Source organism: Anneissia japonica, unplaced genomic scaffold, assembly GCF_011630105.1.
Source record: "Anneissia japonica isolate Jap-2015-1 unplaced genomic scaffold, ASM1163010v1 scaffold324_len738069_cov173, whole genome shotgun sequence".
Classification (NCBI taxonomy): domain Eukaryota; kingdom Metazoa; phylum Echinodermata; class Crinoidea; order Comatulida; family Comatulidae; genus Anneissia; species Anneissia japonica.
Genome location: NW_022692196.1, coordinates 519201 through 534219, shown reverse-complemented (window position 1 = coordinate 534219; position 15019 = coordinate 519201). Strand labels below are relative to the sequence as shown.

At 32.5% G+C, this 15019-nt stretch overlaps 1 protein-coding gene across 1 annotated transcript in view; it reads right to left on the bottom strand.

The window, feature by feature from the left end:
- Positions 1–8891: 8891 nt before the first annotated feature.
- The window catches only part of LOC117100191, a 19298-nt gene continuing 13170 nt past the window's right edge, over positions 8892–15019 (bottom strand). The window contains exons 5-11 of the mRNA XM_033239785.1: positions 14767–14835; positions 14096–14170; positions 13308–13379; positions 12718–12780; positions 12385–12545; positions 10237–11928; positions 8892–10137 (exon numbers count right to left, since the gene is read on the bottom strand). Coding sequence (XP_033095676.1) covers positions 9980–10137; positions 10237–11928; positions 12385–12545; positions 12718–12780; positions 13308–13379; positions 14096–14170; positions 14767–14835 — 2290 coding nt within the window. The 3' untranslated portion in view covers positions 8892–9979. The remainder of the gene's footprint in view (positions 10138–10236; positions 11929–12384; positions 12546–12717; positions 12781–13307; positions 13380–14095; positions 14171–14766; positions 14836–15019) is intronic.

The window sequence follows — 15019 nt, the reverse complement described above, 5'->3', positions numbered from 1 at the left end:
TTTTTTTAAATAAAGAGATAATGATTTTCTTTATATATTCGAAAATCGGTAAAGGTAATGCACATTCCTTAAGCCTATCAAGCTCATGTAAGAAATTTCTCCATGTTGGGCATGATGATGTGTATCAACACATTAGTTATTTGTAAAAAAAATGTAAAAATATTTACAGAGATTTATGCAAAGTTTGAGAGAAAATAAGTAATTATATGGTTCACCAAACAGGGAAAAATATCCTATGTATATATTAGCCTATATGTATATTTAGATTATATATATATATATATATATATACATTCTAATATTATATTACAATTGCTATTCTTCAAATACACTGCGATTAACAATAAATCGCATTCCATTCCCAAGCTCTTCATTTCAGTAAAAGCTGTAGCATTCCATAGTATTGTTCTATAATAGGAAGTGGCAAAATACCTTATATTGTTATCGTTATTATTGTTACAAACCACAATGGTTAAAGCATGAGCTAAATGTACACACAAATACATGTACAATAAATTATATCCGGGTTCTTAAAAGACTTAATTATATCACCCGTCATATAGTTAATAATAACAACAAATAAAGCTTTATTTGGCTTTATTATATCTTGTATTTTGTGCAAGCCTTTAAGGCTTATGTATTAGATTCTATTGTTTTACATTTATTATTTGTCGTCTAATTGGTCAATTTATTTCATTGGCCTATTTTACATCCAACGTAAGCCTACATTGGTCTTTATATTTTTTATATTTTTTGATTTCTATATATTTTTAACTGGTGGCCACGGCTTAAAGTTTTATTCTAAACTTATTTTGGCCTCCTTCCACACACTTATTCTGTAATGTACTATTTTTCTTTGTTGGTTTTACTATTAAGCTTTTGTTATGTATGTTAATATGTTCATGTGTGTGAAGAAATAAATTAAATAAACAAACAATATTTGTGTTTGTTTTCCTGTCAAGCATATAGAGACAATGGGGCATTTATTCGAATAAATGTCGAATATTCAAAACAATTAGGACACGGTTCTACTTACAGCCCACTAAAATTATAAATTTTCAGGCATCTGTGAAGTTGAAATACAATCAAATTTTATTATGACCAAGCCTAGACACAAAATTAGGACCAGGCACTAATACTGTACATTTGTACCTAGGACTTGGTTGTTAATTACAGTACCATATGCCAAGTGCAAGTCAATGAAATATCAATATCTAAGTAAATACCACTCGGTTTTCGGTTTGAAGAGAATTGTGATTTCATCGCAAATGGCAACTTTCACTTGTTTGTTTACAAAAACTACTTTCGCGTCGACTTTACATGTGTTTTATTATTCGATGTTAACGAAATCACCGATAAGTAAATCATAACGAGATAACCATTATACAACTATTATTGTTTGAAGATTTGCATGGCGAAGTAATAATATATTATATACATATATAATATATACAACTAATATTCAATTAAATTAAACCATGAAATCATGCATGCATATTGTAAAATCGTCATTAATAAAGGAAGCTATATAAGCATAACTTATATGTAAGTAACGTCCAGTGGCTATCACACAGGGACAATTGACCCTAAATCGGCCGAATGGACCCCTATTAAGGAGCAGAGGGTGTAAAATGTACGACTAAAACGCCGAAGATAACGTAAACACCTATAGTTACAATGAAAATCTTTAAAACGGAGTGACTGCTAAGTGAAATAGAAAGATACTGCGCATCAAATAGTGAAAGTGAAGCCAAATATTATTAATTTAGGTTGTTTACTTGTTGGGAGTATTAATGTGAAAACATTGGAGCAAAGTGCTATAAAATGTAATAATGGATTTAGGTTTATATATCATAACACATCATCTCTTACAATGTAATAAAAGTTTAAACATTTGATCACATTACAACAAAATTTTGTAATGCTTTGCAAGAAAACACTGTTTCGCACTCGTGCCCTTTTTATTGACTACGATCATTTTGACACTTCAGTATTACTAAAGACCTTAAAACAAGCTCAAAATAGTGGAAAATAAGACAGTTAATGGCTATTTCTTCATTACGTAAGGAACCGAGTTTGTATGTAACCTAAATCTTATAATGATCTTAGGATGTTCTTAGCTTTATCTTAGGATGTTCACAAATTTATTTTTAAACTAACGCATGTTTATAATTAATATTGCCACTGAGTTGTTTCTCTTTTAACAAAATAAGATGGACAAATCACATGCTTTTGTCATAATAATATAGTAACTGATATTTTGGTCAAAAAATAATATATTTATGATCATATTATTATGCAATTACAATTTTAACAAAATAAAATAACAAGGTTCTTATACTTTGCTTTTTTTAAATAGGTAACTAACTGTATGTGATTTGCCCATATTATAAAATGATGTTATATCCTAATTAATATATAGAAAAATAACATTTGTTTGTCATTTACGTTTTATAATAAGTGTCTACGCTCTATATTCACCTGTAATGTTGTTTCTAATTACTATCGTAATATCTCTGTTTGAGACCAATATGATTATTAAACGTACAATTTAATGTTTGTAAAAGCGGTTGTGAATATCCTGAGTGTATTACACATTGAGTTGGTTAAATAATTTTATTATAATAATTTTGTAAAATTTATGAATTCTCTATTTTTTATATTTGTATGTAAATCCATAATTCAATATATTTTACAATGATAATAAAATCAGAAATATAATAAATTATGTATACAAATTTTAGACTTTTAACTGATAATGTGTAAGCTTTTATATTTTTATATTTTAGCCTGTAATTGGTATTTACATAGTTAGATGTGTAATAAAAAATTATTATTGTGAACAGATAATAATATACACTGTCACAACATGTAATATTATTTTCGACGCATAACCAAAGATAACGTAAATATGATTGGGATTTGGAATTGGGTTTTCACATATCTTAACACATCATGAGAACAGTTATTTGCATAGTTACACATTCACAATTCCACGAAAAATGAGTGAAGGCTGACGTGTAAATACGAAACTCTTTATTATCCTACATTATAGAATGCTGTGGTACGTGGATTCACGTGGTACGCGGAGGATTCACGTGAGTGATACTTTACGGGATTTTTCCCAATAACGTGACACCAAAATCTTTTTTTAAATCATACTCCCCAAAAGCCCTGGCATGTATAAAATTCTGATATACAGAAAAGAAAAAAAGAAAATTGGATTCATGCTAAAATCCTGTGATAGCAAGCTGTTGACACTTCTTATTCTTCACGCATTGATTTATTTTAGGAGTTAAAATGGTCACTATATGATATATAATCTGTTATACATGAACATTCGCCTTTGTATATTAGTGGCATTCACTCACTAAAGTGGTACGACCCACTTACTTATGCTGAATACTAATCTTTTAATTTCCACTGTACAACTTCCGCAGGTTTTTTTTTTTTTTTTTTGTTTTGTTTTGTTTTTTTTTTTGGCCTAACAAGTCCAGTACTTTGTAGATTTCTGTCTATTTTTACGATATCTTTACGGACATAAGTATGAACTTAAAAAATGTCAATAATGGTAAGACACCTAATAGACTTGTCGCACGCTCTAAGCCATATTGCCACGTTACACCAGACCTCCACAAGTTACAAGGGCTAACCAATAATCAAATTACATGCAAGATCCCGCTTCTTACATTCACCATCTTTCTCATGAATTTATATATCATAACTTATCTCCAATCACGTATCGACACGGAAACTTCGATCGTCTTCATAGCTCAATCCTTGAATTTCTGAAGGTGAGGATGAGTTATGGCGCTCGTTCCTTTGCAAACGCCGCCCAAAAGTTATGGAATGGTCTTCTTCAGTATATGAAAATAATTAATAATATTAATAATAATAAAAATAATAGGCTAATAATAATAATAATAATAATAATAATAATAATGATAATAATAATAATAATAATAATAATAATAATAATAATAATAATAATAATAATAATAATATTAAAACTCATGTCATTTTCGATCCCACAATGCCATAGCCAGAATTTTCAACTTTGCGGGACAATATCAGTGTAGACCCATTTTACACGTACATTCAAACAATATGGACCCATTTTCTTAACATTTGACCTATTTTACGCAAAAATACGAAAAATCTGGACTCATTTTGTGTTATTAAAACAGCATAATTTAGACCCATTTTTGAAAATGTGAACCCATTCTTTGTGGACCCAATAGAAAAATTTTGTGGGACTGTCCCAACTGTCACAATAGCTGGTTAGCGCCATCCCACAAAACAAACTAATAAATCAACTACAGTAGTGTATGTAAAGGACAACGTGAAAAAATAAAAGATTGTTGCTGGATGGTACTAAGTATACTGTTGCAACTGCAAATAAGGTAATATTTGCGAAACATGTAAGTCTTTCTCCACACGAATGAAATAAAATAAATTAGATGTTAACACGCCTCACCAGAACAGCTAGGATTCTGCATTCCAAGTAACTGACAACTCTGCAATTACTGATCACATGATTTCCATGAATCATTTCCCTAATTTCTTGAATGCGAAGCTACTTTCAAAATAATCACAGTGGCAAGATAGAAAAATAAGAGAATCCATCATGATCGGGCAGAAACAAGAACACTATGGACAGAGATGAACCTAGGGTTAAAAATATCCCTATATGTACGAGCAGATTTTGAAAGACAAGTTAGGTCCACCCAAACGAAAATACCCAAGTATCCTCACTTGGGTCCATAGAGCTATTAAACAACTAGAGTGCTGACAAGATGGCGCAGCAATGCAGAGTTATGTATGTGTACCATCCAAAATGGCCGTCGTAGTAAAGCGCCACCTTCAGGCTTAGTATACATATTATTACATATTAATAATAAGTACCAAGGAATGAAAATTAAAATCGTGTACATTACACCCAAACACCGCAACGCTCGAGTTTCAAACTACGGGTAACTAGCTGTACTGAGTAAATTGAGGGCGCAATTGCAAACGATGGTGCTTAGCGAAATTTGATTGGCTAAATCTACGGCAGCCATCTTGGATGGTACACACACATAGTTCTGTGTATTTCGAACATCGAATACATTGCGGTTAGCGCTCTAGTATTCTTATTATATCTCTATGCTTGGGTCTGTCAAAGCGAAACATAGGCGGCGCTATTAACCAAACTTTCATTGAAGTCCAGTTGCCAAGAGGTGAAACACGTTAAGTCGGTTAATTATTGGTTAGAGCCAGTAAAATTATATTTATTTTCGGAGTTAGTATGTAGACGAAAAAGAATAAAAGATGAAGCTTGACTAGTTGAATACGAGGGATAATTGTTATTTAGGAAAAACAAGCATTGGTATTCTCCAAATTTCAATTAAAAACATAAAAATACTTTTGTTAAAATGATCGGGTGTTTTGAAAATTTTGTATTAGTATAATGTATAGCCCAAAAACAAAGCACTACTAGTGTTCTGTTGTATAGAAGGGTAATAATTAGAAGGTAGACACAAGGATGCTGCTATATGTTTCAGATGAAGCTTACAATATTTTGAAAATATTGAGTTTTATTGCGTATATAGCATTCAGAACTGAAAGTCATTTGTCATTGATTGTAAAGTTAGCTCTTGTTACACTGTTGGCTACAGTAAATTCCGGTATGACGATGTAACTATGGCTAAACATTCTTTCCTTCGTGGGCTCATGGGCTTAGCAAATACAAATAAATGTCACATTTGCATGGTACTGTTGATATGATGTGCTCATACATTACATCTTTCATTGACAGAAAAAGAAAAGGACCCGAGTTTTATTTCGTATATAACATACAGAACTGAAAGGTCCACTGATTTATATCAGATGAGATAGTATGATACATACTCTATATCGAAATGCACGACATCGTGTCGGGATTAATATTTCGACATTAATTATATCATCGTCAGGAATGATATTGAAATGATTGTGTATGTAGGTTATAGTATAAAGCCCGTCCAGACTATCAAATTATATTTCTCTGAAACATATGACAAGCGTCATGGTCATGATGACATCACATCATAGGCACATCAGGACAAAAGTGTTTTGTCAAGGAAAATTTGCCAGTCCGAGTCGAACAATAATTAAAGCATAACAAAGAGAGAAGAATTTCTTCTATACCCTTTGGAAACATCAAGTGTACATTTATTGGATGATAAAATTGATGCTTAGGAGAGATAGTAGCTTTACATTAAGCTGCTAAACACAAAAAAAATCAGAAGTAGTACTTCTGTTATTTTATTAGGCCTATCCTATTATGTGTTCGACATTAAAATCAAATTGAAAATTAGCATCCTATCTGCCATTGGTAAAATCCGGTTGTGGAGTTTAGTTTCAAAATACACTAAGGGTCACACAAGTGCAACATATAAAATAAGTAAAATCAAAGCCAACGTACAAAATATTATGCTATATTCTGCCTTATGGAATTTAAAATAAAAATACATAAACGCGACTCTGCTGGGAATTATAGGAAAAATAAAGATATGACTTATAAACAAATCTGAGAAGTTACAAAAAATAAATGGTAAATATCTTTAAAAAGAAATGAAAGAAAGAGCGAAAGTTGATTATGCAAATTTTCTGTTACTTGTAATTTGATAAATCTTAAAAGCGGTCTAAAGCTCTATCCACACTATCAAATTTTCTTTGACAAAAAAATGTGACATGCCCAAAATAATAAAAATCTGGACGCATTTTTCAAAAACATAACTCATTTTGTGTTATTAAAACAGCATAATTTAGACCCATTTTTGAAAATGTGTACCCATTCTTTGTGGACCCAATAGAAAAATTGTGTGGGACTGTCCCAACTGTCACAATAGCTGGTTAGCGCCATCCCACAAAACAAACTAATAAATCAACTACAGTAGTGTATGTAAAGGACAACGTGAAAAAATAAGAGATTGTTGCTGGATGGTACTAAGTATACTGTTGCAACTGCAAATAAGGTAATATTTGCGAAACATGTAAGTCTTTCTCCACACGAATGAAATAAAATAAATTAGATGTTAACACGCCTCACCAGAACAGCTAGGATTCTGCATTCCAAGTAACTGACAACTCTGCAATTACTGATCACATGATTTCCATGAATCATTTCCCTAATTTCTTGAATGCGAAGCTACTTGCAAAATAATCACAGTAATTACAGTAATTTGATAAATCTTAAAAGCGGTCTAAAGCTCTATCCACACTATCAAATTTTCTTTGACAAAAAAATGTGACATGCCCATATATAGTAATGTTATGTCTATATGGTCATGGTGTGACGTCATCATGCCCATATATGGGCATATCACACTTTTTGTCACACAAAATTTGATAGTGTAGACAGAGCTTAATAAACATTGTTTTTAAATAACTTGAATACGAATATTTATAATTTATTATTCTGAAAATCATTGCTTTTATATTTATTTATTTCTCAGGTATACAAGCTACCAAAAATTATAAAAGTGTATACAAAAACGTTGAATTGAAAAGAAATTCCGTAAAAACACAGTAATTCACCAAGCCAAGCACATTGCCAAAACCCAAAAGCCAAACTCATCAAAAGGCTCACCAAATAAGTTCAAAAATTATTATTTTATTATTGAATAAATGTGGCTTTGCCAGAAACGAAAAACTGAACTTAACGCTTTATCATAAAACAAGAGCCATTATTGGAAAAAAAATGGTGGACATTAAGAGATTTTGAAAATATTGTTATTCATTTGTGGAAACCTAGAAGCATAAATATAGACCATGGTATAGACCATGGTATAGACTATGGTATAGACCATGTTATAGATTATGGTATAGGCCATGGTATGGACACCAAGTTCACACATCTCTATTATTAGCCAAGATTTAAAACTCTAGCATGTTAGCCATTTTAAAACGAGCCGCGAAAGTCCGATTTGGGTCTTGTTTTATATATACAGTCGTGATTCATATATACACTTGTATTACAAAACAACAAAAATAGACACATCATCACAATGTAACAGTAACTTAACAAATGCTAGAATATAATGACATTATTTATAACATAGGCCTGATTACAGTGTAAAATATTTCAACCACAGTGAACTGGTATCAATTTTGGTAATATTCCATTGACCTTAAAAACAATGAACTAATACTGCAACATGTTTTTATAGTTTGAGAGAGCCAGCTGACTTATTTTTTCTATTCAAATAACTAATACCAAAGAACATAAATAGCAGAAGAATGAGCTCTTCGCGTAGTTTCCATTAAATTTGATGGAAAGTCCGCCCTCTCTAGAATTGAGGAAACTTATTTCATGGAGTAGAGAAACTCATGAAAACAAACGAATCAGAGTTATTCAACTAATCGAACCAATTAAAGAATAGCGCCGCCACTGGGATGGAGGAATATTGCTCAAAAAGATCTTATAAACCCAAGATAGCGTTCTCCGCGATTTACGCGTGCAAATTCTGTAATTGCTAAATTGAAACTTTTGAACCTTGACCGCTCTGACCATAGCGTACGCCGCGTGACTTTACGTTTACGCGTAACAAATTAAAAGCGTCTGATTTACAATGCGCCCTCTCTTTAGAACATAAGGAACAAATTAACGACTTGGTAACGAACTTTGGCGTAACGCGAACACCCTATATCAGATCCATGGCAACGACTAGGACGCCCTCTCCTAAAACTCATTACTTTTCTGCATAGAGCTATTAAATAACTAGAGTGCTGACAAGATGGCGAAGCAATGCAGAGTTATGTATGTGTACCATCCAAGATGCCCGCCGTAGGAAAGCGCCACCTTCAGGCTTAGTATACATATTACCATAAATAAGCCCTCTGACTGACTATTATTTCATTAATGATAATTAGTATTGATAATAAAAAAAATAATTGAACTATCGTAGCCAAAAAGAGGCCAAGTAGAGCATCTTATTCAAAAATTAAAAAAAATAAAAAATCGTGTACATATACACCCATATACAACGCTCGAGTTTCAAACATACGGGTAACTAGCTGTACTGAACTTTTTGTGTAAGTTAAGGGCGCCATTGAAAATGATAGTGCTTAGGCGAAATTTGATTGGCTGAATCTATGGCAGCCATCTTGGATAGTACACACACATAGCTCTGCGTATTTGGAACATCAAACACATTGCAGTTAGCGCTCTAGTATTCTTATTATATCTCTATGCTTTTCTGTGCCAAATCGACGCTTTTATTTGTTACGCGTAAAATCGCGGAGAACGTTATCTTGTGTTTATAAGATCTTTGATATTGCTCTCATGGACGCCCTCATGGGGTGTTCCACTATATCGCGCACTGCTCTATCTTTTGCTTTTTATTACGGTATTTTTGCTAATACTCACTAACCTGAAGTGAAATCAAACTAAAACTTAAAATACTTCATAAGTGGATTTACAAGTTATTAATAATAAAGTAACTTTCTAGTAGGTATTTATTATCTATCTGTTTAGTCTAGGCTTAGTTTCATTAAGTTTAACCTTACCAGTAAAAAATACCTTATATTAATAAATTACTGCGTATACTTCATAGAAACAGTGTTTAGTGTAAGTAATCACAGCAATATCTGAAAATATATTAAAACGCGATTTTTTTTTTTCTAATAAAATCAGAAGAAAATGAAGCAAAAAAAAAACAAAAAAAAACTGAGGTAATTAGTCAATTAATGGAAATAAATGGCAAACCAAGTTAACAATCAATTTATGGTGTAGTCATAGCTATAGATATGCTCCGTCCCCAATTTTGAGTTTTGCATAAAGTTCATAGATTTTTAAAAAAGATTATTTGTTTAATGCAATGCACAATATTTTTTAAATCCAAAAATACAATAGGTTAGTGTCATGGCCGTTCGCTGTTACAGTATTTGTATTGATTAAACTGTACAGTTGGTGATAGAATTTGTACAGTGTACTGTACAAATAATGACCATTATTCTAATAGTTGTGAGGTGTCGAAATGTATGTTGATAGGCTGTCGATATCTGGTTGCAGTATTGCAGAAAGCTCATTGTCATTATCACCATGATCTCCGTTGTCTTCTAGATCAACCAATTCTTCCCAAAAGCCCTTTTTCACTTTCATAAGTAGATCAACTGCAATTATATATGAATATGAAATATAGAGCAGTCTTTTATTAGAACATTTAAGTAGCTGCAAAGTAACACTAATTTTCGCAAAATGAAAATACTCACCGAAAACAACTAACACAATGGAGAAGTTAAGTAGCATTAGAATAAATGGTGTAATGTCATGAAGAACTAGTATAGTCTCGTCTACAGTGTACACGGACTCGCCGATGTCAACAATTGCACCAACCGATAAGTTGACGATAATGAAGACAAGTGTCAATAGCTGAAACCTCTGATCTGATTTAGCCTTCATTGGTTCAAAATACAGATGCAGAGCTATAAGGATGACGGTAATAAAGAGAGAATATGACATGTTGGAAGCTTGGTCGTCTTTAAAGTTGGCAATTAGAGCGAGTATAGCTTTAGTATACATATCAATTATTTCCCAGTACCAAAACTTTTTGCTGTATTGCTTGCAGAAGAACGTCATTCCCATGGTTTCTGGTCGTTCGTCTTCACCAACAGTTTCATGACGTTTGTATCTGCGATACAATACCAGGATGATTGCAAGAGGAAAACCGATCACATACACCAAGGAACCATAAGCAATATTCTTGTTGGTCTCGTATTCCTTTAAACCACCTTCTCCGTGGAGGTCGATGGAGTAGTCAGAAGTTAGCTTTTGTATCACATACGTACCATTTGCTGTGACATTAAACGTACGGACAGACCACGACCCGATTGCCATGATGCTTGAGCATGTACTGGCGTAGGTCAAATACAGCAACATCATTGTAACAGACAAGAAGTTGTCTGTTAAGTAATGCAGTGGGTAATGTTGCTTATACCTCCTGTAGGTGTTCCATATAAAGAAGACGATATATGTCAACACAATAATACAGAATGGTGTAGCGATAGCAATATACAAATATGTGTAAGCATTCCATTTATAATGTGGAAATATACACCTCGGGCTGAACACATTGACGTACCGTACAATATCAAGATACTGAAGACTTTGTCCAACAGATTTAAATGATTCTGGCCAATGGATTTCATTAATTTCCGATAGTATACCGAGAATTTGATAGAAATTGATGGCAATTTTCAAATGACTAACGAAATAGTCGTTTCGTATTATAGTGCCTCTTCTTGTTCGTTTATCAAGTTTCCACATTCCGTATACAATACCTAAAAATGCTAAAAATCCAAATAGTGTCACAATGATAATGACTTTTTTATCCTGACATCTGTGACAATCCTCAAATAACTCGTAATAATTTGAACTACACTCGGCACACAGCCAACCAGTGTAACCTTTTGAGCAGTTTCCTTCAATAATGCCTCCACCACAACTGTCACTTCGTGGACATACGTGGACTGCAGGCAAAGATCCTTTATACACCGTATCAAACAAATTAACGGGCTCTGAAGAATTAAATGAGGAGCTATTGAGCTGGTAAACAAACCAGTTGTACTCTTCAAAGCCTCCAAGATAAGTTGGACCTTTATATTCCAAAAAATCCCACGACCACCAGTAACCTGCTTTCAATTTCTGGTAACCACCTGTGCAGTCGACGCCGCTTGGACACGGATGACATGTGCCGTAACGATAAGTGCGATGAAAGTTCTCTAAGCATGGGCATGCATCAAGAGCTGCCCGTGAATCTGTATTTGTTCCAGCAGGACATGACTGGCAGTTAAAAATTGATCGAGCTTCAGGACGTGAGGAAAAGGTTCCAATGGGACACCGTTTACAATCGGTTAGGTAAGTCCCGTTTTTTACAAATCCAAGCTCGTCTTGATAGAAACCACCTGAAAATATTACAATGTATTGTTTTTATAATAATTAATATCATCGTTATCTTCATACATTTAATTTTGCGAAATGTAACTCGATAACAAACATTCCTGAGACTATCGAATGGACTATTATCACCTTCAAATAAAAGAGGCCCTCTACATACGTTAAAAAAAAGTCTTTCATTATACAAACAGTTTTCCATTTTAAATTACAGCTCACGTGAATTATTAATGGTTTACCTTTCATATAATATTGGCTCAATGCGCCATAAGCCGATTTCCTCATAATTATTCCTACCCACTTTATAGTCTAGTTGTTAGCTATTTTTATCTCACACACTTACGACAATTGTGCCATTGAATCGTGTTTATTTTACTGAAGATTGTTTTAAAAAAATTATTAGCGTAATATTATAAGTTTAAGACAAATGAATAAATAAAAAAAACTATAAAACGAATTATTATTACCTGGCGGACATGGGAAACATCCCACATCAGTAAGCTTCCCGTAATAACCTAGTGGACACGGTTCACATATCGTTTCCGTGCACGCCATTCCAAGCAATGAAACGCTAACATCAAAATTATTAATATTGAAATCAATTTTTGTTTTGTTTGTGAGGCATTTCCTAAGATTAAGAAAAAAAGTAAAAACAACCTCAATATAATAACCATAAGAACATTATGTTAAAAAAATATTAAAATTTGAATCAAGATACAGTAATCAGTCAAAATTACTGAAAAAAGACCCATAATGATGTTTGAAGGAAATTTACAAAACAAAAATTAAAATTCAATTACGCAATTGTGCTGTTGTCTGTCATCGTCGACGGAATATGATCCAGGTTTTTACAATCCAGATACCTGAAATACATCACAAATAACCTAAATGTTATAACATGTATGCTACGAGGTCTACCATAAAGCAGCAAAATATACTCTAAATTGGTGGAATTAGGTAGGGTAGACCTAAATTTAAGTTTATTTTCGGAAACATTGGCGCGAGTAGAAATCGAGAAGCTATTGTCCAAGGGGACGACTTTTGTTCTGATTTTTCGCTAAACTATTCTAGGAGTGGTGGTCCAGAGGAGTTTCAGCTATTTTAACCCCTTATCTGTGATTTCACATTTTGCGTTGTAGGTCTATATAATTGCATATTCAAACTAAAAACAAGAAAGCAATATACAAAATCTGGCATAATTGTACTTAGTTTCTGATTTTACTAGCATCTGGAAATCAATCTTGTTGTAAATAATGCACAAACGGATAGTTTTTTTTTTATATCTCTGGCCGGTGAAAGTCCATGTGGATTAGAACTGATAAAATAATGTAGGAGAATTCTGAATATAACTAAAAAGTTGAAAGCTATAGATATGTTAATCGATGCTTACACTGTTGAATTCTGCGCCAGATGTGACAATGCTCCCTCATCCAAATCTTCAACAGGATTATTAAATATATAACTAAAAGATAGAAAATCGTTTAATCACATGGAATGATTATTAAAGTAATTATTGGCTTAAATTCACACACAAGTGGCGCCTTCTATCCCGTACTTTCCTTGCTTGGATTTGCTTCACAATATGTCCAATCAAAAACCATGTATCAACAATATGCATATTAAAATATAACGTTATTCTATTAATTTTAAATATTATTACAGTTTCTTTGTCGATCTCATTACTAAAATTAATAATTTCGGGTTGTCCCTTCCGGGTAATTAAACATTTTATGGTTCTTTTGTAAAACGTTACAGCTAAGTTATAAACAATGTTTGCATTTAACGTATGGAGCTGTTAGAAGGACTGAAAATCCATTGATTTTGGATTCTATTGTGTAATGGACAAACGTTTTAATATCACATCTTACTATTATTATTGCAGACCATATTTTTGCTTCATAACTTTATGGCATTATAGAGCCACTAGACAGTGATTCAGTTCACTTTTTGGCAATCCAGTCCGGCCAACTTAGTGTTGTTTTTTTGCTCTCTGTTTTCTTGTGTTTGTCAATTTTAATGTTTTTTGGACAAAATAAATGAAATGAAATGAAATGTGATTTTTTGCTGTTTTCCATGATTTGTTTAAACACCAGTTATCATTATGGCAGTTGGGAAAATCCATTTATTCTGTTTTGCGAACAGATATAACTTTTCAAATCATATTTGTTTTTCACTTACAGATATTTTAGTGTTCTCATTGTAACAATGAATGTTTCACTGGTAATCCTCTTCAGATTATTTCCATAGATATAGCTAGAAAACACGAATTTTAGAATGAAATAAACCAATACATATTTTAAGCTGCGTGTGCCCATATTAAACCTATGTTGTGTGTGTGTTTGACCTTGCTGATTTTTTATTATGCTAATACGGGCATGCGAAGTTCAAACTACGAATTTGCTTATTGTATTATTGCCACTCAATTTACACATCCTATTTATGAAAAATATTAGTAGCACAGTATACATATTTTGCTTAAACCCACCACTAATTGACTTTTACTATACCTAATAAATATTTATTAGGTAATATCGAAACTTCATTGGTTAATTCCACTTGGTACGTGAGTGCGGTATATTCGACTACCAAATCAACCCTCCAACCCTGTCTGCGTGAACCGTTTGCAATCTATGTACCATCACAGATCAAAATGGCTACTGCAAATTACGATTTTCTGTTTAACATTTATGAAGTATAGTAAAACAAATACAACATGGTTCGAGATAAAGTAATCAATTTTATTTCCCTCGTTCTCACTCGATGACATATGATTGGGACTACCTCCACTTTCTTGTCATTCACTCCACGGTAAGTAGAATTCACTACATTTGCTTTTGCATAATACTTACAGAGATTGGAGGCTTGTTTCACTGAAAGACCCATCTTCTATATATGATATATTATTCAGAAAGAGGAATCTTCATAAAATGTAAAACATGTTAATGTATTTAATATTAAATTAAACAAATCGACATTCATTTATTCAGTTAAAATTATGGATACTATATTACTCATAAATACACATACAGGCGAATATATAATTATATACATACTAAATGTTACCGGTAATTTGCTTATATGTATACAGATATGTCAGTATAT